Raw genomic sequence first — 24,848 nt, 5'->3', positions numbered from 1 at the left:
GCAGTAACAAACACTGGCCTTTATGATCCAAAACCAGATGAAGCTACTGGAGGTTCTGAAGTATTCCTGACTTGCAAAGTTCTTCACAGAGAGTAAGTCACAATGCAAAAAAACCACCACTAACAAAACCCAAACACCAAGATGTACACGTAAAACCCAGTAACCACAAGCAGAGCACCTAATTTCCTCATACAAAAGCATAACATCTTTTATCACTTCCGTAATATACACAGAAAGGATGATCTGATGAGGTCCAATGAGGTAACACAAACAATAGCTATTCCCCTGTCAGCAACCAGCACCAGTGACAGGCACCGAACGGCCTTACTGGCACCTCCCTGGGCCGAGGAGGACAGTGGGGCATTTGCATTCATCTCCACTCTTCCACTTCCCACTGCCAATGCCAGAGATGAGGAGCAGTTAGCGCTGCATGATAAACTTGGATGGAAACTTCATATACGCTGTCACAGGGCAGCCGAGAGCAATTTCAGAATCAGCATTAGTGATTAACAACTGACAAAGTTAGTCTAAAATTTGTTCTTGTCATTCCAAGCATAAATTGTGCTTTCCCACTCTCTTCCCCCAGCTCGCATGGTGGCAATTCTAGCAGCGCAGCACCATGAGAAACTAAGCATTTCTCTTTCTTCACTTTTGGTCTCCTTTAGTACTCCTGCAGCAACAGAACAGGACAATGTGTAGATACAAAGGTCCTGTTCTGGACCTGTTCTCTGCATCTTACACAGTAAGAACTGTTACCACTTAAAGTCATTGATAGACAGCTGTATCTGCTAAAACTCCACAGATATTTAGAAGGATCAATAAGTGTTTCAAGTTTCATTAAGGTAACGAGGATAGCACCATTGCTTCCCAACAAAACATCCTTTAATCTTTGTCAAAACCATGTTTCAAGCCAAATTCAGTGATAGCGTAATTATTTTAGAGTCAGAATGACAGAACAGAATGAACAGGATGACAACTGTTTGGCACAGAGCACAGTAGCCTACGGTACCCAAGCTAATAGAAAAATCTAGTAAATAGCATTCATGTCTACATGTGTGCACAAACAGCCAGCCTCATATACTTTCACTAACGTTAAGCGGATTTATTCCCAGATGCGTGCTCACAGGGTCCTAATGCACAGTTCATTTGGATAAGGAAAAAATAATTTTACCCATTGATTCGATCTTGCCAATGGATGGAGCCAGTTTCCAGAGAACCCTGTCCATGACAGACCACCACTAGCACTCAGTGAGGCTCTCCTCACAAGTGACTTAGATAGCAAGGAAACATTTTTTGGATGTGCTTAACATCTTTTATTCTCCAAATCTGAATTGCTTTTATTTCTGTCATCTGGTCCAGGTCATATTAGAGCAGAGAATCTTCAAGCAGACCCTAAACACTGCTGATTTGCTTCACCTAACCCAGGCTGGCAGGAACACAAAAATAGTTTTACAACCATAAATTGCTTGTGTATGTGTAGTTGAATACTCATTACTACTTTTCTAGGGAAAAAAAAAAAGGAAGATTTTTACCAAGAATCTAAGTCAGAGAGATCAACAGTAATTCTTTATCTATTGAGTATCTGTTTCCACCATTGAAGCCATTGGTTTAGAAACGAGCACAAGACTTGAGATAGTGTTCATTATTAAAACTTCAGTACAATTTGCAGGGCTAAAGCTGGCCAGTACATCGCTGAGAAAAATGGGAAGATTTGGGAGATGCAGTTTTTGAAGTTCACGTTAAATAGTGGATAGAGAACTATAGTAAATTTAAATATTACATGCGAACTTACCTCCTGCAGAGCCTGGCCGATATAAACTATATATAAATATATATATAGATATATAAACTATGTAATAAACATCATCGCTTGCAGGGATGAAGATTTCAAAGACACTGGTATTTTAAAGTAAGAAAATGTGTTATTTTAGCACAGTTATTCTCAATGGCCATGTTTTAATCCACAAGCATTGGGATTTAATGACAAGGAAAACACGCATGTGGCATAAACTAGCCACTTTGATAAACACTCCTACAGGTAGACGGCAAAAGACAGTTCTGCTGACAGGCTGCTTAGCAGGAGAGAATTGCCACATTTTTGAATGGCATCAACTTTCTAATTTCATTTATGAAATGACAGCAGAGCAAAAACTGTCACTTTTTTTTTTTTTCGTTTTGATAGAAAGACAGGACCCTACAACTCTTCAAAAGAAGAGCAGAAAGGTATTATCTGGATCACTACAATAAAAGCAACTCAGTACAGTCACACCTTACAGCACGCCAGACTTGGGATGTCCCAGACACAAATGACACCATTGCAAACAGTCCATGCAGTGTAACTCCAGGGTTCCTCGAGTGCCACTGCCTGCCTCCCTTGTGCAGTGTATCATACACTTCTTACCAAAATCTGAACTAGAAAAGAACACTTAGAATTTTTAGCATTGGAATTTTCTCCAAGATGCTTTGCATGCCATTTTGACACCTTCCTTTCTGCTGATTCAAAATATACCAACAATATATTATCACCAAGATAAATGAAAAATGCCATCCCGACACAAACAGGGTTTTTGCTATTCAAATTTCTTCTGCTCTTGAAGTTGAGATAAGCAACGGGTAGTAGTAGTCACAGTAGCGAATGCATCTTCTAGGGCAAGTCATGCCTGAGAAACAAACTGACTGGTCATTAACAGTACAGAGAAGAAACATCAGGGTTGTGCACTGTTTCCCAGCATCATGTAGAAGTAACTTCCAGAATTTATTTTCTCTTCTAGAATAATAGTGGGTTACCAGTTCGCCATCAAGTACTCCCAACAGGCCTGAGAATGGAATTCTGTAGGAATATCTTTAAAGCTGCGTAACTAGACCATGTGTAAACCTACATGCTAGAACAGGACCAAAGTCTTTGGAAGAGTACGTATAATAAGTAAACTAGCACCAATATAGTGATTAAGGCAAGGAACAAGCCTACTGCTCCTACTTGTAATGAGTATTTCCAATGGATCCACACTGGAGTTCACCATTTCAGAAGCCCTGCTGTGGACAACTCCAACTGACTCCACAGAAAAGCTCTGCTTCGTGTATGAACATACGGCAGAAACCAGCTGTCTACTTACATGGGAAAAAAAAAAATCAAAATTGATTTTGTCATGTTCACATAAATGCATTTCAGAAACAATAAGGTACTACAATCTCCTTTATTATTTTAAAAACAGTTTTATTCTGTATATTTAGAAACGTGTAATTTTAATAACTGCAGAGAAAAAAAATCAGCCACACCTGAATAGCTAATAACTCATTAACAGAATGCAGTGGTATATTATCTAAACAGTAGTAGTGCCATTGTGCCGTAATAAATTGTCTATTAGTAAAAAAATACATTTCAGGGCACGTAGTACAGCATCCTTATGACAAATTACAGTAGGGATACTTTTCAAGAATTTATTCAAAGTAGAGAATTCCGAGTTATATTCTTTAAATGCAGCACTTAAAAAGGTAACAACTTTGTGCATTTTTAAAAAATGTCCTTGTTCGTATATTGTAGAAATGCTGCTTTATTGCTGCAGATGTCAAAGTTCAAGGCTCAAAAGGTATGAGAATACAAAGATATCCTTAAGAAACTTTGTTTGTTTTTATATATATTTATATATATAAAAAGGTAAAGCTTATAAAAGTTAATTTACAAACCAAGAACAAAAGTGGTATGCACGCATTATATACAAGCAGTCTATAACACCTAAAAATTTTCAAATGCATAGCAGAAAACATACCATCATTTTCTTCTGGTTCTCTTCTGGCTGATGAAAACAAACAATACTCCTTCCCTAAACCAAACTCACAAGGGTTTTTTTTGTTTGTTTTGTGGTTTTTTTTTCCTCTTTCCCCAGTCTCTCATGATACATTATCTAGGTAAGCACAAAAGCCATACAAACTTAATACAGAGAACTATGAGAGCTAAGACTATTAAAAACATGAGGGTAAGGCATCCCTGCTGGTTAATAGGTCTGTAATAATGTGGTTAATTTACAAATCCACAGAGGCAACTGAACCATAGTCATCCCACATGCTTTTCACCCTCCCCCCAGTTCTCATGACAGTGTTTCCACATACAGTAAGTAGATGTGTTTGCATTAGCCTCTTGGCAGAGGAAAACATCTAAACTGTGCTACCCACGTTGATTGCCATTTATTGGACAGGTACACCAAAAGTCATTGAAAAACCAGAGACCAAACTGTAGTCTTGTGAGTTACAAACACACAGTCGTAAAAATGCAGGCCAAATTCTGTGTTTTCGCCAGTGGAGCATGAACCAAATTCAGTTCCTCTGAATAGAATTCCGTTGTTACTTTCAGATTTTAAACAAAGAAATACTAGTAGTGTCCTTTAAAAAAAAAAAATAAAAAAAGGAAACAAAACAAAACCCCACAAAAGAACAACCAACAAACCAAAGCATACAGAACCTGCAAACCCTACCTTGCTCCCACTGTACACTCCCTGCTTGTGCATGTATTGTGACCATGGTTCAAAGAGTGTACTTGCTAAACCACTGTTAGTTAAAGCAAGATGCTTAAACACTAAGATCCATTATCACTTATAGAACAGTTAATACTTGATAGAGTGGTTCAGTTTATATGTAAGGTCCATCTCAGTTTCACATTATTTACTCAGTCAGCTAACTTAATATTTAGAAGTGGTCAATTAGGACTGAGACACAGTTTGCTCCAACAAGATAGTTTGGATCCCCGGGAAGAGACTTGTTCTGCCAGGTTTTGGGGTCACCTGTGGGAGGAAAACACAATGCTGGTGTTTAGTATCCGCTGTCAAACAGTGTACATCTTGAAACAACCAAGCTTTTGGACAGGAACTTTTAAGTTCTGTATCAACACCTGTTTGTTTGTTTTTTAAAAACTTGCAGTTTGTATACTATTAATAAAAAAATGAACCCTTTATTTTGATATCATGTAGGATAGATCAGTTATTCAAAACAGATGCTGTGGCACTCGGGAATTGCTAAATATAAGTTATTCTACTCCACAGCACCAACATAGCGCTTCCCATTTGAGAAGTGTTAACAGTCAATCAGGTATTCAGTGGCTCTTTCCTAAATTGCCAGAAAACATAAGATGTTAAAGGCTGATCTGGATAGGATGCCTTTGAAGTTTCTTGGAACAGCTCTGAACACAGATGAGTCAAATCAGAAGTTAGGTCGTAACTAAGCACTGTGACACACTGGTGGTTTTATTTCCTATTACGAAAATTACTGCAGACAAGATTGTAGTGGTTTTGCAGCTACTCATTTAAAAGCCTGAAATACTGACATTCTAAAAGGGATTCTACTTAACCGGCACATACTTAAAAATCTTTACAACAGATCTAATCTATTCATGGTCAAAGGTCCTGCGTAACACTGGGTTACAAGGGGAAGTCATCAGCTGCCATCTCACCAAAGGTTACATTCCATCTGCACTGGCAACTGTCTCTCTCAACTGGAGAAAGTATTTGTCATTTACCCACCTTAAACCACTACTAAATGCTGCCACTATACAAAAAGTGTCATCAAACCACTGTACAACAGGGCATAATGTACTGACGTTCTCTTAAGCCTTACAAATAAGTGAATTTAAACAGTTCAGCCAAAACAGATCTGCCTAGAAATATGTGCAGCAAGTTAGAGAACCCAGTCACACAAGACTGCAGACACCCGAGACTTCTGCGTTAAGTGAGACTGATGTAAATTCCACATAATTCTCTTGACCTCATGAAAACAAAATGAAGTACACGATGCACTGAGTGATGGCAACATCTGATGTAGGGACAAAGAACAGAAGTGGCCTGCGTGTAGTTAGAGAACGCAAACAAGTTTACTGCAACCAGCTGAGACCGCTTATTTCAGTCCAGAAGCTCATAACGCTGGAGCATTTTTCGTTTTATAGATGCAGGGAACTCCATTCAAAACTCACATGATCAAATATATTAGAAGCAAGGTAAAACAGGACCGTAGAACAACCAGGTCCTAGTCTTGCACGTGAGACAGTGGCAGACTTTTTTCCAACTTTTCCTCCTAAATACATAGCAAGGATTGAACTGTAGCCAGTGCAACCTCTAGCTGTTGAGGGTGTTTTTCCCATACTTACATACAACTGCTTTGAAAAAAAAAAAAATCCTTCAGAATTTTTTACTAACGCATTCTAATAGGTGTGGCCATAAAAAGCAACTTTTTTCCCCAGTCAGTTCTAATACCGGAATCATTAAAGCTTTTGAAGGGGTTTTAACAGTAAAATATCAATATATGAGGCTTAAACGTGGCAGAAAGGATGTTAGTAAGTGCAAATGAATGTCACTTTTAGGACAGAACATGGATACATTGAGAAAAGATGAGGTAGAGCAGACGACTGAAGAGAGAAAGAACCCAGAATTGTGTAAACTCTTATTATAAAGCCATCTCAAAAATCAGAGTCCCATAACCAACTAATTTAGAAAGAGAGAAAACAATTATTTATTTAAGACACAGTATGGTCTACTTACATATCATAAGACAGAATTGCCTAATTTTAAAGTTTGTCTCAAAAGAGCAATGTTATGATATACATCCCATTTCAGATTAACAGAATGTGGTGTTATATTTACAGTACAGAAAGTGGTAAGGGTTAAATATACACGCTCTTGCTCTCACCCACACATGCGCGCACACACACACATCCCGCTTTGGAAAGGGAGAAAAATGTCTCAGGATTTGTTTAGATCATTTGAGTCCTCTCCCTTCCCTTCAAGTAAGTTCATGAACAGGTGCTATTAGTTACAAAGGAGGTGTTGTGTCATTTTTGTACATAGTTGTCATATCTTTTGGGACCCTATAATTTATGAGTCCGTGTTTTACCACTGCCATGTAATCACACATTGTTAAATAGATGCATGCAACACATGCATATAATAGCTTATAAAAACCAACTAAAAATTATTGCCATTAATACCTCTAGGTTATTGAGTCCCCATCAAGGGGGTTGATGCTTTCATCTTTCAAAGCATCAGTGCTTTGGTGTTGACAGTGATAGATACATTAGTGACGGAAGTTATGCATACACGGTGGCTTAAATGCTGTATACAGAAGTACATCGTGCAGTCATTACTTAGATCATACATACACATTAATGGTTTGAACCTTCCACCATAAATTTTTGAAGGTAGCTGAATAAAGCCTTAAGACTTTTTCCCCAGATGTGCAAACATTCCTTTTTAAAATCTCTGTAACCTCACAGCCGTTTCATGAAATTGCTTGAAACTTGCCCAGAATTCTCAATTAGGCTCCTCACTGAATTTCAGCCAATACATTCTGCCCCTCATCCCAGAAAGCCACAGTGAGGTAAAAATGAGCAGGTAAATGAAATTGCAACCTAGTTGCAACTTTTACTACCAACCAGAAATTTCTGGGTAAAAGGCAGGAAAGGAGAAATAGGCAGAAGCAAGAGAAGTCTCGTGGAAAATCCAGCTACACTAGATGAATTGTAAATGCTTTTACTGAACACTATAGTTTTCTTAAATGATCCAATTGTTAGCATCAACTTGCACACATGGAAACAGGTAACAAGCGTTAAATCATGATTTATGAGCATGCAGATTGTTAAGATTTGCCAGAGTCCTATATGGTTAATTAAGCAACAGACAAACACCAGTTATGTTACAAAGGCCAATCAGAGGTACATAATCATTTCCTCTCAATTTTAGTGCGACTATCATTTCAAGTGTATTCAGCTGCAGCAGTCCTCAAGAAAGAAGACAGAATAGAAAAATACGATAATATTTAATAGACTAGAGATATTACTCTTTTTTCTGCTATCATGGTTTTAGCTATGAATTTGCACCATGAGTAAATGTAAGAAAGACATTTGTAATGAAAGTGAAATGGGAGAGTTTGACACAAATACAATGATTGAGTTCTTTATATTACACAGCATCACCTTTAGCCAAATTAACTTAAATTATACGATAGCACCCAAAAGCCCCAAAAGGACAGAGGGAGGACAGCATACCCGACGAGGAGTCGGAGGATTTTAGAGCAAAAGACCAACCATCAGGGGTCATAGACGCACAATGTGGCAGGCGCAGCTCCACTGGCTTCAGGAATTTTAGTCCATGAGGCCCGCACATTACCAAGGGGCTAAGAAGCGTTTCACCTACAGTTAAGAGAAAGAAAAACCTGTTACTGACTCTTCTGGAAATAATTGCATGATTACATTGCAGAGTTACTCAGCAACTCAGCTTGAGAGAAAAACGGGAACATTTTGACCTGTCGGTAAAGAATAGCACTTAGCAAGGCTGTTTCTCAGAGTCTCTTTCAGAGCACTCAACTGACTTTTTAATGGAATATACCACAATCTCAAAATGAAAAAGGGTAAACAAGTCTGATGATTAAATCATGTCGGAATTTTTTTTCCCCTCCCACAAATTTCTAAGCAGGTGCACCAAATCACCCCAATTTGTAACCAGCCTTGTTCGTGCTTCTCTTTGCGCTACAGGTGGGACGTTCTGCCTGTGCAGATTTATGGCACACTGGGCTGAATAAAGCCTGCAGCGGCTCAAGAGCCTACAAGCCTTATCCTGACAGTAAAAAGACAAAGCATACAAACATCCAGGTCTATTTTTAGTTTAAAACACCAAATGCTAACATAAGATTATTCAGTTCAGGAACATGCTATGTGGGGTTTATAAAGACTCAAAGTAACTGCAGATTGCAAGTAATCTTTAACTTAAAATTTATGGAATTAACCCTTTTAGTTTCTTAGCTTGAGGGAATTAGGAACCTGACAAATCACAACATGTACGTACACTAGACTACTGGTACGAAAGACAGACTTACTATAAAAAATTGCTCAACTAAGATACACTACTCAAACCTTATTATATAGAAGTTAATTTTTTTTTTTAAACATGAAGCCATTTCCTTTAGAGAAACTGAAAAAAGCAAAAAAGCATCCTGAGTATTTTCAAGTGTTGAAGTAAATTCCAAATATTTAACTCAAGCCAAATTAGTTTAAATCATGTGCTTGATAATTATTTTGGTCCTGTGACATGAAGAAATATTTCTAGTAAGAATGAATGAAGAAATAAATCCCTACACTTTATGAGGCAATCTACAAAGATTCTTAAAAAAAGAATTTAGAACCTTCCTTTATCGCACTAGGTAAGTTTTAAATCAGTACTTAAGTCTACAAATTAAATATTCTCAAGTTGTAATTCAGAGCCTCCATCTTGCTTGCAGCTTTCAGAATTAAGCAGAATATTGCTTACCTTATACTTCTTGTGAGATGTAGACTGTATCTTCATACACCAATATATGTTATATATTGAAGTATATTCAGGCATTTTCATAGTCTATTTTGCTGTTGTTAGAAAAGAGTTAAATAACAGAACAGTGTCAGTGCCAGCTCTTACCTTTCTCTTTGTCCAAAGGTGGAAGTATACTGTTGTCTCTGCAGACTTTGAAATATATTTCTTGCTCTATTCCCTCTGGAATGGCTCCTTGTGGTATAATAATACTAACTCCAGTCTCTATGGAGCTCAATACACCACCATTGCTGTTAAATACACCTCTTGCTGTGGCTACAACAGTGTGTCCATCTTCTTCCTCCTCGTCCTCAAGTGCTGAAGGGCTGAACGTAAGACAGAAAAAGTCTAGCAGTTTTATCAGTATTTTCTTCTTGAAGGTCAGTGGCATACTCTCCTCTTAACATTTTAGCAGACCACAGCCTGGAGTAGGCTAGCACTGATTTTAGGGAAACACTGAACATGTCCCACATTCAATTGTGCAGTACAACTAAGATGAAAGTAGCTCAAGATCTGCCACTGAGAAAAGAACATTTTCAACAAAACCCACCACCGAAGCCCACAAACTCTAGAAGTGTTCAGAAAGTAGTTAAAGCAAGAATTTGGGCCACTTAAATCCTGTGTTTTCAAATGCCCACTTCTGGGATTATACAGAAAGAACTTGCCCCAGCTACACACTTCATCTTAGTAAAACTAAATGTAATAACATCTGAAAGTTTCTTTTTCTTACCAAAACTCTATTATGGCTTTAATACCATAAGGCGTAATAATTCTTGTTCAAGCCACGCTGAACCCTTCTATTCAGATGTACACGGAAAACAAAGCCCGTAAAAAACAAACCAAACAACAAAACACAAAACAAAAAACAAACAAGCAACAATTTTCTCCAGGTTGCCAGGATATAACTACAGAGAAACTTGTATCATAATCAAATGGCTAGTTGGAATAGATTTCAGATCAATTTCTAAAGAATTCCACTCAACCAGTAATTTCAAAATTTCTAAGAGTCTGCAAAACTACACGGCATCAAAATGTTTCTCAGGTGCTTGAGAAGAAATAGGATTCATTCTTCTATTACATTTCTGAGTTACTGAAACATCAAGCAAGATTTCAAGTCTGGCTCATGCATTATTATTATTTTTAAATCAATGGATAATAAACCACTGTTCCACAACTATTAGTGAAAAGAATTTAACAAATAATACTATCTGTTGCTCTTGACATGGTTCTTGTATTTAAAGCATATTAGGCAAGCACAAGCTGCTTTTAAGCAGTTGTTTTGTCTCATAGTAAAGAGAACCAATAATGAAACTGCTGAAGTGCCTTTCGCTTTCTACAAGTATTTTTAAAATATCCCTTACGCATGTGTACCATGAGGTGTCTCTCTAAGCACACAGAATGAACACAATTTAGTGCAACAGCTATCCTCAGAAGTTAATTCCATCTTCTAGAAACAAATTGACAAATTGAGACAAATAATTACTACCTATGAGAAGATTTATAATTATAGTGTGAGAAGTGGGAAATAAAAGCCATGCCACTTTCTAATAGCAGTATGCAAGGATACAGGGACACAGGACATACTTTAAGCATCTATCTGAATGCTCTTCAATGCCATCTGGCAGAATTTTAGAATCACAGTATCGCCCTTCCAGCTGTAACATCAGCAAAAATTGGAAGCACAGGGAGGTGGGAAGGGAAGAGCTGTATTTTTCACAGGTTTCAGAGATGAACCGCTACAGGTGCACTAATGGGAAACAAAAGCAGCAGCTTACCTCACAGGAATGGCTTTAGGCACAGCATTAACATTATTTGGTTGATATTTAGGCTTGTCGACAGCAAAGGTATCCATTCCACTATCAAACTCGGGAGGCTGCGATGAGCTGTGTGCTTTCAAAATTGGTTGAGGAGAATTTGGAGATTTTGATGGCAACTCTGGTTTATGTTGAGCTTCATTTGGCAAGAGATTGTGGTTGAATTTAGGACTTTCAAACTTGCGCTCAAAGGGCCTTGCAGCACTAGTGTAAGGTTTTGTTGTAAAGCGGTTGTAAGAAGGAGTGACTGTTTTCTGAATCTGTTCAGTTCCATTGACGGGGCCTTTGTCAGGGAAGCTTTTCTGAGGATAAAAAGTGGACTGCACAGTGTCCTCTCTAGAGGATCTGAAAATTGCTGGCTTATTCTGAGGTGGAGGAGGGTCAGACACAGAGTTAACTGCAACGCAAATAAAAATACCAGGACTCATCAGTAACCATCAGAAGTTCTAGTCACATTCACTATGGCATTAAGAATACATTTTAGTCAATTCTCAATCTACTATATAAAATAAAGGTTTGACTTAGATCATCTCTTAGATCTCTTAGCTCTCTTAGATCATCTATCCTCCTATATCAGATGTTCAGGCACGTTATCTAATGTTTCATTAAACATGTATGTTAGATACAACGGCGTGAGCTTTCAATAAAAAGGTTAGACTGATTTATACCATGACCAAAAAAAGAGGGAACAGTACTGAATACTACCATGCACTTGTACAAGCCAGAAAATTCAGCTGGACTGGGCAATCCTTTCCTTGAGAAGGTGGAACCAGCTTTTTCTTCTGTTTTAGAAGTCTACAACTATTACTCATGCCTAAAGAATTCTGGTCCAAAGCAAGGAGAGGTACATTTTTTAAGTACTGGAAATTTTACTTCATCTTTGCCGAGACCACTAAATATGGAAGAGACAGTTATAGTGACTATTGACACCTGGAAGTTATGGTTTCAGACGGGATCACCAAATCATTTCACAAAACTCCATCTCACTATAGCAAAGAGCTATTTTTGCTACTAATTATTCCAAGTTTCAGTTGGAGACCACCAGAGTTACCAATGCAGACACGCTGAAGCAACCACGGAAGCACCCGAGGGGTGGTACTGTAGCCGAGGAGCCAGGGCGGCTTCCCAGCGGCTCACCTTCAGAAAGCGCAGGCTTGTGGTGCGCGGGGAGAGACAGGGCTGGGCTGTTAATGGACTGAGGCTGCGTGTACTGGACCGAGGGAGCAGGAGGCGGAGTGGTGACTGGAGGGATTGGCTCATAGCGTTTTTCACCAACAGGCCTGTCCATTGAATCCGTATCAGTTGGTTTTCCCCTGTTGAAATAAAAGGGAAAAAAACCCACATTTGACTGTTCGGTTTCCTCAGGGCTCCGAGCTCCTGCATTCACTGCTATTTTTTTTCCTTCTATGTTCACCTGATTTCCACCTCTTCCTACAAACACTAAAACACAATTTTCTTTAATATCCTGTCTCAAGTATAAAAACATTTATTGATAAGCACAAGAGATTAAGACAACATTTAATCTTTAGGAGAAGATTAGTAACACAAACCATGGCAAACAAAAGGCAGATGACATTTCAGGTGTATTTGCATAATTGCCTACAAGATCTTCATTTTTCAATTTCATTTGGGGTAATTTCAATGAAGAAGTGTTCTCTAATTTAGCAGGTCTTCAAAATAAACATATAAATCCACTTTTTTGGGGGGTGGGTGGGTTGTTTTTGAAAAGCATGATTAGCCAATAAGACAGCGGATTCTAGTGCAACTTTTCTAAATACACCTAGTATTTGAACAATGCCATCTTAATTAGAAATGTAATCAGCTTAAGCTTCACTAGCTTTATGTGCATAGTGTAGATAACTCTCAAGTCTTATTTTCAAAACATTTTTCTTATACTGGAAATATTCCTCCAAAGGTGTATTTCAGGAAATGATTGATTTCACAAATAACTGTAAATTTTGGACTACAGTATTGCACTCACTTTCAGAATTTGTCTGGTAAAATTTTAAGTGCACATAATGCCTGTGATGAAATGTAACAGTGAGAGGACACCTGAAAACATCCTCACATCAACAACAGTCTTACCACTTGATGTTCCTTTTCAAGTAGTCATAGCTAGTGTAAGAGCCAAGAAATCTAGGTGATGGCAAAGCAAACAGCAATAGAAGAATGAAAGAAAACAGTCATTCTATCTTGAGCATATTATTTCTTCACACTTTTTATGTTAGTCCTAGCAGTTCTCTTATGACAAGGTTGTTGAAACAAAGAGACGCTACTTTTAACAGTGGTGTTTCTGATAAGACCTTTACCATACGCATATATACAATGCTCACCTATTATATTTAATGAGAGTTTTTCAGTGAATTACAAGATGGTCAAGATATTAAAATGACAGATATCAAAAGTAAGAATGACATTACATTAAGCCATTTGTCACAATCTGTATAAAGTTATTCAATATAGTGAAAAAAGCAAACAAAACGTAGATCCTAAATTCTAACAGTCTCTTACTTATGGTCCATTTTACATTAATTTCTTCCTTCTTAACATACCATGATGGTTTTGTATTGCAGATCATGTACTGAGGGTATGTTCATAGCAAACGTTTCTATAGCGCTATCAGCGCATCCAACAGCAAAGTCCACACCATAAAACGCTTCTGATTGTGTTCAACAATTCCTAAAAGGATCTCTTAGAACAATTGGACTAGGAGAGACAGAAAACCACAAGTGCACTGATGACTTTCCCTTGGTTTTTAGCGTCTATCTTGCATGAAAATACATTTTATCAGGACAGCTTTCCCTCATCCCTTCACTTTCCGTACGCTCATAAAAATGTAACGGGCAACTATTGTAGACACCAGTCGTCTTACTGCTTCAGAGGAATACATTATGAAATTAAGAAAATGTCTGATTAACTTTTGAAAGTCTGCTTGATGACCACCTGAATGTGATCCTCAGTGAGCTAAACTGCATCCTTATGAATGTGTCTCTAAAATCAGTGTTGCAAAAAAACCCCAAAAAACAAAAGGAGCGTTTTATATCTGCTGTATATGCTCCCATTCCCACCAATCTTATATAAAGCCATTCATCCAACAACAGAAGTTATTACTGAGTGCTCACCCACTCTTGCCTTTATTCCAGGTGGGCAGTAGGTGCTTTCTCAGAAAGTTGCCCACCCGAAACCCCTGCTTCCCTGAGGGGCATGAGCCAGGGGAGGGCAGTGCTGCAAAAGCTCACAGAAAAACCCAACCCACTCCACACCTGATCAGAACTGCTTGCCAGCTTTCCGAGGAACTAAAGAACGGGGAAAGGTAGTACATTTTGATGGAAAGAGCAGAAGAGAGAGCTGTGACAGCGCAAACACAACCACAGCAAAGTTGTGCTTAACGTGAAGCCCATCCTTCTGTCAAAGTCTGACCCTGGTCAGGAGCCACAAACCCAACCATGTTGTTCAGAACCTGTATGCAATGAAAGGGGCCCACAATAGAATACTTGCTTATAACTTCTAAGTGTATAAATGAAGCTCCTCTAATTATCTATGTGCTGTTTTCTAAGCTGTTTCTCACTTCATTTTTGTTACAAAACTGCTACTTTAGTTTGAAATGAATCAGAAATAAACCAGTAGAATGAACCAGCAGGCAACAGGTTATAAGCCTCGGTGTACAACAGAAAACTTAACACCCTGCTGGTCCCCAGTTCCCACTCAAAAAGCTCCAACTCTGTAACAGACACGTATGAGCTCAGCTGGAGCAGTTTAAGAAATTAACGTAGGACACTCTTCCTTACTGTCTCCTCAGATGAGGCTGTAACTAATCATGTGGGTACTCCTAATTGAGGTAAGCTACCTCCTTCTGCAGCATGTCAAGCTAGTGCAGGTAACTACACTGAACCAAGCAGGAACAAATCCACCACTCAGCCATAGGGGTAGCAGCCTCAGAACAGCCTCCAGCTGTATCTGCTGAAACATCCCCATTCACAAGTTCCACTATTTTCACATCAAGAGAAACTACCCCTTATTCTACAGTTACTGACAACTGTAACATGCAGATATGGCATTACGCATACAAAGCGGCTTTAGCAATGGTGTTAATTTCCTAAATGATGCAAATAAAACCCCAAGAAATTAAAAGAGTAAACAAATTTGTAAATTTGTACACACATAACGGAGAAGATACATACTTTCACAATACTTCCTCAGTGGCAGACAACTTTACATAATTTAGTGTACATTGATATTTAAAACTGAGAAAGTTGTAGCTATTGCTTGTGAATAAATAAATTCTGTCCTCTGTACCCAGAATACGTTTTATGGATTATGCAGAGGCAAGAGATTACATAATCAACAGTTCCTGTATCATCCAAATTTAGTCCTGTTTATTTTTAGAAAAGTTTATTCACAGAATAGCAATTACCATGTAAATTCACTGGAAAAAAGATTAATAACTAGCAAGTAACAAGGTACAAACTGGAAGCTGGCTAAAGGGAAGTCCTAAATATGAATGCTTTCTCAAGCCAGCAACTGGTTTGTGTTTCCAGGCAAGGACACTGCAGTACGCTCCTAGAGGCAGTACTGTCCAACCGAGTAGTGTTCTTGTTTATCTCTTTCCACTTACTTCCATTAATATTTTAGTCTTTGTCTATTTGCACTGGACTACCCTGTGTAGATTTTCTTTCGCATGCCTGTCCCTTCCTGTTAAGGGTTACGTTCTTTCATAAAGAAAAAACACAACATAGTTTCATATGTCAGGGGACAAAAATATCAGCCTTAAAAACAGTATTATTTTCTTACTCCTCTGTGGCAGCAAGATGTCACCTTCCCATAAGTACAAGCCCTCAAGTTAAACACTAACTCACAAACAAAACAAAACCAAAACCAAGCAGCCAAAGAATGAAAGTGTCATGCCAGAGAGAAGTATGGAATTCAACTATTAGCTCTTCTGCAGCAAAAGTACACACAACTTGTTTTTCAGCCTGTGTGACAACGCTGCAGAGGATAACAAATGCACTACAAAAGCTTTCAGCACTCTCCAACTGAAGAACTTCACAACCTTCACAGTTGTTGAAATACTACAACTTTTCTCCCAAAGCATTAGTTGCATTTACAATGGCATCACAGTCCATGTCTACAGATCAAAATGGAGATGCATGGGTAACGTTGGTTTCTGTATGTGGGAACATAATGCTGGAAGCTACTGCAATACATTAATGAGGCCAGGCAAGACTTTCTTTTTTAGGTCTCTTCGTATGATGCCCGGAGAACAGGACAGGTATGCTCTCATCTTTCCATCAAAAAACAGGGCAAGTGAAAAGGCAGGATAAAGAACATCCTTGACTGAGAATCAGAATTCGTTGCAGACTACTATATGCATTCCTTCCTTAGCAGATAAAAAAGTAAAATAAGAAATAGTTATCATGTGCAGACTTCTGGATTAGAAAAAAAAAAAAGTAGTGAATCCTTTAAAACCTATCAAGCTTTTGGAAAGATTCCAATAGTCTCAGTTCACAGAGGAAGACATTGGAGATGATAGACAATATTATACAAATAAGAACAGGATTCCCCACTCCTAGCTCAAGTCCTTTAAGAAAAGCACTGGCAAATGCCCATTTTTCAGCCTGCATGCAGCTACCCACAATAGCTTTTCCCAGTAACAGCTACAAATACATTGTTATGGTTTGAATCAAAACAAATTTTGGAAATATAGGTAACTGTGGAGAGTATTCACCAAGTTTGCATAAGTATCCTCCGAGATAGCCAGTTCTTTACCTGAGCTAAATCTGTGTATGAGCTTTCACACAATTTCTGTATCAAAATGTTCCAAACCAAGGAAGCAGAACAATACAGGAAACAGATGTTTCCATCAACAGATTAAATTCTGGCCTCAGCAATATTCCCTAAAGGCTCAGTTTCCTAATGTCAAACATGGGTAACATGTACAAGTCTGTCTGCAGAGTAACGCACGCAGAACTGGAATAAACCAAAACCTTTGCTTTGGAAGATGGTTAAACACTCAGTATTAGTTAGACTAAGGAAATACTTTGTTATGTTCCGTTAGTAAGTGGCAAGCAAAAGAAGCAACATGTTGAAGGCCCCGAAACCTACAAAAATTATTCATTTACTAAAATAAAACATTATGCAGTTTTGTGTTTTCAAACTAAAGCTACATCTAAAGGGAGAAATTGACTTTGTGAATACAAAATAATTTCAATTAGATATCATGAACCCCTAGAATTTCATTGATAGAGGCAGAATTTCTGTTTTAGTCCTATAAGTCTCCGTCCTTTTTCATATTAAAAAAAAAAAGGAAATCTCCCAAACTTACTTAGAATAATTGGTGAAATTCAGCTGATTCTGTGAATGTATTGGTTTAGTGGGCTCAGAATGATGGCTAGCAGGAACCTGCGCAGATGGCTTATTTTCAAAACTCCTGCGATCAAAGTATGAGAGCTGCTTTCGATAATACTCTTCATCTTCTTCAGGATCATAATGATTTGAACGCACAATATCTTCAGGTGGCTTCACTTGAGGTCTCTGTGGTTCTGGGGCCCTAATCAAGAATAATAATATACAGTTGCCTTGCACAGTTGAACAAGCGTAAGTACCTGAATTAAAATTCTATTTTATAACCTAGCTGGTAATAAAACAAGCAAAATGTAATTCTTATAATTGGACACCTTGCCTTTTTAACCTATATTGCATGGAAATTAGATAGCTGTAACATAGCATAAAGAAACAAAATCCTTATTTCCCTTTTACCTCACCTTTTCCCTTTTGTTTTTCTAATTATCTCATACATAGAAAAAGTAGGACAGAGAAATTAGCTAAGTTTCTTCCCCAAAACCACTGAAACAACATACTGTGTCCTTCCACCACTTCCCAGCAACCATGTTCATGAGAACTGACTTTTTGCCTTGCCTTACTATTGACACAGAAATCATACTGACACACTCTGACTCTCCAATCTGCAGTTTCTCATTTGAACCACTAAGATGTGTTTTCTGAATATTCTAATCTCATATTGAAAACTCAATTTAATAAATCAGTTGTGCATCTACCTGTAAGTTGTTTTGTCGTGTTCATACTGGCTTTGAGAAGTTGGTTTTGGGCCACTCACAGTTGTGAGTGTAGGCTTAGGTGCTAGTTCTGGCGGCTGTAAAGAAAAGCACAACATATTCTCTTACATTCTAACATTTAGAAAGATACAGCCCTTTATGAGTAAGAAAACTAAGACTGCCCTCCCCCTGCTTCCCCCAGAAGAAAAGCCAGAATGAAATACTAATGAAAGATGAATTGGAGGAGTTTTCAGCATGGCAAGAGCCCCTTCAGTGTCTTCACAAAAGTTTTCAGCTTCTGCTTTTAAAACATCCTGCAGTTTGGTTGCTAAGAGGCTATTCCACAAGCAGCAAAGCTTTCTCTCCGAGACAGCATTTTACTTCTTGCAATGTAGTCTCATTAGCTAAAAGTGGGAATTAAAAAACTTAAATGACTCTTACCTTGACAGCTGATGTATCACTTGGGTCCTTCATTTTTTCCAAAGATGGTGATCTTCTCCTTTCAAATATCTTAACCCTACTTCGCACAGACTGTGGTTTCATGGCTGGATCTTCTTCTTCCTCTGCTAGAGATGGCGGCGTAGGCAGTGGTTTACTGTTAGAAGGCAAAACTTCTGGTTTGGTTTGTGATGAAGGGGGAGGAGGAAGAGAAACACCTGAAGTGCCATGAGAAGGCTCATATTGTCCAGCTTTAGCATTATAAGCTTGAGGAGGACCTTGTTCATAGGCCCGTATGTGTGGATCAAAGTACTGCTTCGGCTCAGGAGATCGAGATATGGCTGACTGGTATGGCTGAGCTTCTTGTTTGTATCTACCATGCGTGTCGTATCCAACAGTATGTTGATCTTCATATCGCACTTGTGGTAAGCTGAAGTTTTTGGGTGCATGCTCGTAGCGAGGTCTGCCATCATAGCTCATTGGAGGGGGTTCCTCAAAACGAGGTTGTGCTGGGTAATAGCTACGTTCTGTGCTCTCTTCTATATTTTGTCTGGAATCAAGATCCCTAGGAGGCTGGTTTTCATAAGCTGTTCTTGTTTGATTATAGGGCTGTTTTTCATCATAATATGCCCAGTGCTCCTCATAGGGAGGCACACGGTCATCATAATGTAGGCGAGGGTCATAACCACGAGAAAACTGATCTACGTAGTTTGTAGAATCATACCTGTATGTTGACTGTTCATAGTCCCTACTTGGTTGTTTTTCTGCATACTGAGCCTGGGATTCATAGATCAGATTTGGGTCTCTTTCCTGTCTCTGTACAGGGTGATTAATTGCTGGCTGTTTTAAGACATAGCTTTGTCTGGATGCTTCTTCGTTAATATATGGATCCTTTCGGTAAACCTGTTAAAGAGAGAGACATACTCTTCATTTTAACTGAAAAGTAACTGCAGCTGCATTTGAAATGTAACATTTTAAACAAACCTAAGTTATAATAAATATTGGTTTTAATTTTAAGAGCAGAATAATTTGATGCAGTTGTGTGCAAAGGAAGCTGAACTTGGCAATTTAAGAAATCCCTTCCAGTCCTACTTTTAAGCAAAAATATGTAAATAGATTAAAAGGGAAAGACAAAGGCAATAGTCTCTCATCTTTTGGGGTTGGTGTTAGGGGCAAGGGGAGAGGAGGGCACACGCACTTTTTTGCAGGGTATGGGAAGAGGGGAAATAAATCGATTTAAGTTCTAGCATTGCTGAGGAAGTATGTAGTGTCACCCAACAAACTGGATTAATCTTCGTGATCAAGGATTCAGCATGATTTAAAGTATGCAAAGATCTAGTGTCATTTAAGGAAAATAACAGATTTTTCTCAAGGCCTCATTAATAAACAGCAGAACACTGACAAGCTAAAAAAAGTCACACAAAGTAAAATCAAAATGCAGACTGCAGCCTTTTTTAAAAAATGTAATTTTTTGACAAGTGAAAAGTGTATAGTTTGAAGCCATGCACACAAAACATTAGACGATGCTTAGCAATTCAGATGCACTGTGTTTTTGTAACCTGCATGATCTCTTATAGGAAAAAAAAAAATCAGAAGGAATTTTCCAAATAAGGGAAAAACAAAAAAGATCATGTGCTAGCTTGATGTATAGCAGGAAATCAGCGCAACAATGTGGCACAGGTACCTTTGTTGGATCTATATGCGGCGATAAGGATGATGGCTCTTGATCTCTTAGGACTATATGAGCTCCCTCAGTACTTGATGTTCTTAAGGGGCCCGCTTGTGGCTGGTAAGAGTTGTAAGGAGCAGCAGTAGGCTCCTCCAGTCTGACATTAGTTAGGTTTACATTAGCATTTACTGCAGAGGTTGATGAGGTTGCAGGGTTTGATTCAGGCGACGGGGAAAGGTAAGGGACTGCAGGTGAGGCTTCTGCTTTCTGTGAAGTGTTTAAAATATTTTAAATATACTGCTATTGAATCACTGTATGACTTTGATTTATATTAAAATAATTTAAATGACGCTTTGCTCAATGCAGCTAAATGTAGAATGAAATGTACTGAAAGTATCATGCACTAGCACTTCCAGAAAATCATTATGTTGAAGAATAAAAAAGCAAAACATTTAATGAAAGTAGAATGGTACTTCAATCCCCCTCCTGTCAGGATGAGTCACTAAAACAGCTAGGGCAAGCTGATTCTCTAATTCATTATAACATATTGTTGCTGCTGACAGATTCTTGTATGCGCTCACAATACTGGTAAAGCAGACTATAAACACAGATTTCTTGTTCAAGAGCACTAGCAAGCTGAAGTAAATGTACAGTGGTCAGTGTATAAAATTTCTGTCTTACCGGCTGAGAAGTAGTTGTTTTAAATCCTGAAGAATCTATTCTGAGATTTGGCTGTGGCTGAGCCTGAGATGCATAAGTAGGGTAAGTCTGAGTTTCATGATGCATTCCAGAAGAATCCTCTCTAACAGGTTCAGAAGAACGTGTAATAGCAGATTCAGGAGGAGTCCCAACCTCATCATTCAGAGTTTCATCCAGTTCTTGATCAGTATAAGCACCCCCTTCTGTATCTGTGTCTTCGTAATCAGATGTGTGTCTGCTGTCTGTGCTGTACATCGAATATTCACTACCAGGAGCTGAGAGGTATGAAAGGCGGTCATCGTGTAAATCAAGGTCATCACTTGTAGCACCATCTGCCTGCATCAAACAAAATTAGAGTACACATTTATTGAAATACCTTTTAAACAATGTCCTAGTATAACGCTAGGAAATTTTTTTGTGGATAATGAAGAACTGAACATATGGAATGTATCTATCTTGTTCTAAACCACAACAGAAAGTTTGGTATTTAAAAGCGTTATATTCGAAATCCAGCAGCCCAACAGTATGAAAATTCAACAAGCCTGAATATCATAGGGGAGGAGAAACCAGGTTTCAGTCATTGAAGATGTTAAGCTTACACCTAAAAGCTTACACCTTTCTGCACTCTCACTCTTAGAATCATTTTACTAAGGAGTCAAATGACTGTCAGTGTAAGGGAGGGGATAGTGCACAGTGTCCACGGAAGTCAAAGTGTTTGGAAAGAAACAAAGCTGTGCTTTAAAGTGGTATTATGGCATTGGAATCATTAACTTGAAGGTGGTTCCTCCCTAAGGAGGTGAAAGGAGCTCAATCTGAACAGAAATAGACCACCTAAATATTAAGAAACACGTACCAATAGCTGATTCACCATTTGCTTACTTGTAGTTGGCAGTTCGCCTGATATTAGCTCTTCAAGAGGATGGACCTAGTGTGCGCAGCATAATTTGAAAAGGCAGTGGAGTTTCAGTGGGGAACAGAGAATACTAACTTCTGATTATGTATCTGTGTTCTCACAACTGAGAGAACACAGTTCCCAGAAAGGTCAGAAAGAACACAAAAATGCCGCTTGCTTTTACATTAAAAAAACCAAAAACAATTTGTCATCAGGCAATCCCAGCCCCAGGCACCAATGCGGCAGAACACCCAGGAGTTATTTCAAGAAAAAGCATCCAATCTCCCCCAAGTCTTCAAAGCAATAATATATCCCCCAGTTAACAGTGGCAATGGTCAAATGCTCTCACTTACTACACTGCTACATGCACAAAGAAAAGTGTACAGCCCTCACTAACAGAATAACTGCACTAATATAGTGACAAATCAGTTTTGAGCAGTTCACACAGCTACAAGTCATTACTGCTTTCTATCTTCAAATGATGGTTAAAATGAGGAGGAAAAAAAGGAAAACAAACTTCATTCAACAAGTATCTGCCAATATTTGTAACACCAGGAAGAACGAAAGAGCAAAAATTCTCTCATAAATACAGTTCTGCCATTTGTCCCCAAACACATTATTTCTTACCTTTCCTTCTGAAACCCACACTAGTTGGTTCTGTTGTTGCTGAATTGCTTCCTTTAGAGCTCCGTACCATCCTTCATTCATTGAATTCAAGTTAATGGTAGCTAGAAGTACAGCAGGTTAGTTTGACTTACGATTTCTGCAGAACTATGAGAAGGATCTGTACCACCAGTAACACAAGCAATATAAACTGGTAGATTAAGACCATGAGATTTAAATAGTAATGTAAATACCAGTATTCAAAGCAACCTTAAAGCTTGATGTGGTTTGGGACATTTTATCCCATAGGAAATACTGAGTCAACAGTAGCTTAGAATAAAGTAAGGCTTCGGTTTAGCCAGACTTAAAAAAAAAAAAAAGTTACATCATCTTCCTATTTATTCAAACGTTCGATATTGGCCGATAATCTTGCAAAGCCACCAGATCTATTACAAATGTAATTCTGATGTTTCAGATTGCTTTATGTTTGTGCAGTTACATGCAAACGCACACATCAATGAACTACTGGTTATTGAATGGGGGAGGCCTGAACTTGTCAGCAACTGCTTGACTTGGTCCATTTGCAGAAGAGTCTGGAGGAAGAAGTTACTCTCATCTCACATCCCCCCCTACCTCTCAGAAAATACTAATCCACTATATCTAAATACTTACTTGTAAAGAGATGGTGATTATTTTTGCGTAGCTTGTGAGCTCTTTCATACAGCTTTCTGGCACTTTTTCGTGATTCTGGGCACAACCTCATTCTCATAGTCTTTACACCCTGCTTAGAATCAGGATTTAGGAACACTACAATAGGATACCACTGGGCATAATTCAGACGGTCCACTGCATTAGGAGTGACATCTAATAAAGCATGTTTGTCCTGTTGTGATAAAAAAAGACAGAGGAAAGAAAGTGAATCGCTTATATACTAGATTTATTTTTTTAAAACAAATTTATTTTATATTATCTTACAGAGTTCATTGTTTCCAATTACCAATTTAAATTGTTTTCCCATTTGAATAACAGAAACCAAACCAATTCACATACCAGGCTACATAGGCATATACATTCTGAACTGTAGACTGACTGTGTTACTATGAGCTTTTTATTATTAAATTCCCTGTTTAAAAATTCTCCTCAAAGTAAGCGTGCACTAAACTAAAAATAAGCAGTTTTCTACTAGCATTCTGCTAACAGGAAAAAAGGAAAGAGAGAAACACAAGACCTAGTCTCATTATACACCTCCATCTTCCTTTAAAGAAAAAAATAAAAAGTCACTCTGAATGCAAGAACTTGGCCAGCTTTCATCCAGTCCAAGATTCATTTCAAGCACACAGCACGCAGTATCCCCACTTCGCTGCTAGAATAGCTTCCCCCCCCAAGTCTGAAAGTACTGCAGTTTGTTTTTAAGTCAGGAAATAAGGTAAGGACTAGAGTCTCATATCATGAGCTAACGTCAGAAGTTTTAAGGATATTAAGGAAGTGAGACTGAAGGACCCTTTTCCCTAGTACTTGCACAAAAAACCAATGTCAAGTTATTAATTTGTAAATTGGGGTGCTGGGAAACCTAACAACTCCATAATCAAAGTAACAATTTCTAGCTGTAATGCCACACCATGGCTTTAAGTGAAATAGGAAACAGCTTAAAACAGCCTTAAAGGAGAGGGGACAACACTCCCTGGAGCAAAGCCTAGAACTACTTCTAGGCTACAGTTATTAATATGGAGAAGGAAAGGGGTGGTGATCTGTTTTGTTTTTTTAAGTAAAGCAAGAGAAAGATGAGAAAAGCATTTTTAAAGCAAGCACTCTCGGTTATTCTTCTACATTTAAAACCCCCAATGCTACTTGGTGATACCAGTTTTACTCTTGTGTTAAAAGTACAGTGACAATAAAAGACTTACTCTATCGATTATCTGTTTTATAGTGTGAAGACGAATAATGCCAGAACTACGTTGGTCAGTACCAGCATCTCTCGGTTCACTTTCTGGTAGAGGACACAGGAAAAATCTGTTGTAAGTTTACAACATATTCTACATTTCCTCATTAAGACAAAACAAACCATTTCATAGCTCAAACTGTCAATTCAGTTTGAAGACACTCCTCCTGCTTCCAAATAATACATGAAAAATCTACCCACCAATTTGTCCATAAAAATCACTACCTCTTTACACAAGCGCTTAGAATAAGGTACTAAATTAAAATGAAACTTGAGGCGGCTATAAACAGAACTAATACTACTTTTACCTTCAGAGAATTATCAGCAACCATATACTGAAAGAGCTTGCATTTAGTCTGTTCCTAGTCTGTTTATGGTGTGAACCTTGTTAAACACATTAATGGCTACAGTAATAATGTAGAAAC

The 24,848-nt window shown here is 38.2% G+C and overlaps 1 protein-coding gene across 4 annotated transcripts in view; it reads right to left on the bottom strand.

Moving 5' to 3' along the window:
* Nucleotides 1-3,204: 3,204 nt before the first annotated feature.
* The window catches only part of TJP1 (tight junction protein 1), a 196,012-nt gene continuing 174,368 nt past the window's right edge, over nt 3,205-24,848 (bottom strand). For 3 of the 4 annotated variants that reach the window (XM_074155814.1, XM_074155816.1, XM_074155815.1), the window contains 13 exons: nt 24,389-24,471; nt 23,157-23,367; nt 22,509-22,609; nt 20,972-21,325; nt 20,306-20,557; nt 18,625-19,524; nt 18,187-18,281; nt 17,454-17,678; nt 12,269-12,444; nt 11,093-11,528; nt 9,426-9,643; nt 8,024-8,167; nt 3,205-4,775 (listed from right to left, as the gene is read on the bottom strand). In XM_074155814.1, the coding sequence (XP_074011915.1) occupies nt 4,681-4,775; nt 8,024-8,167; nt 9,426-9,643; nt 11,093-11,528; nt 12,269-12,444; nt 17,454-17,678; nt 18,187-18,281; nt 18,625-19,524; nt 20,306-20,557; nt 20,972-21,325; nt 22,509-22,609; nt 23,157-23,367; nt 24,389-24,471 (3,290 nt within the window). In that variant the 3' untranslated portion in view covers nt 3,205-4,680. The remainder of the gene's footprint in view (nt 4,776-8,023; nt 8,168-9,425; nt 9,644-11,092; nt 11,529-12,268; nt 12,445-17,453; nt 17,679-18,186; nt 18,282-18,624; nt 19,525-20,305; nt 20,558-20,971; nt 21,326-22,508; nt 22,610-23,156; nt 23,368-24,388; nt 24,472-24,848) is intronic. The other variant, XM_074155817.1, reaches the window with a different exon arrangement.

Source organism: Numenius arquata, chromosome 11 (genome assembly GCF_964106895.1).
Source record: "Numenius arquata chromosome 11, bNumArq3.hap1.1, whole genome shotgun sequence".
NCBI classification, from domain to species: domain Eukaryota; kingdom Metazoa; phylum Chordata; class Aves; order Charadriiformes; family Scolopacidae; genus Numenius; species Numenius arquata.
Note: the sequence above shows the minus strand (reverse complement) of the source record. Positions and strands in the feature narration are given on the sequence as shown.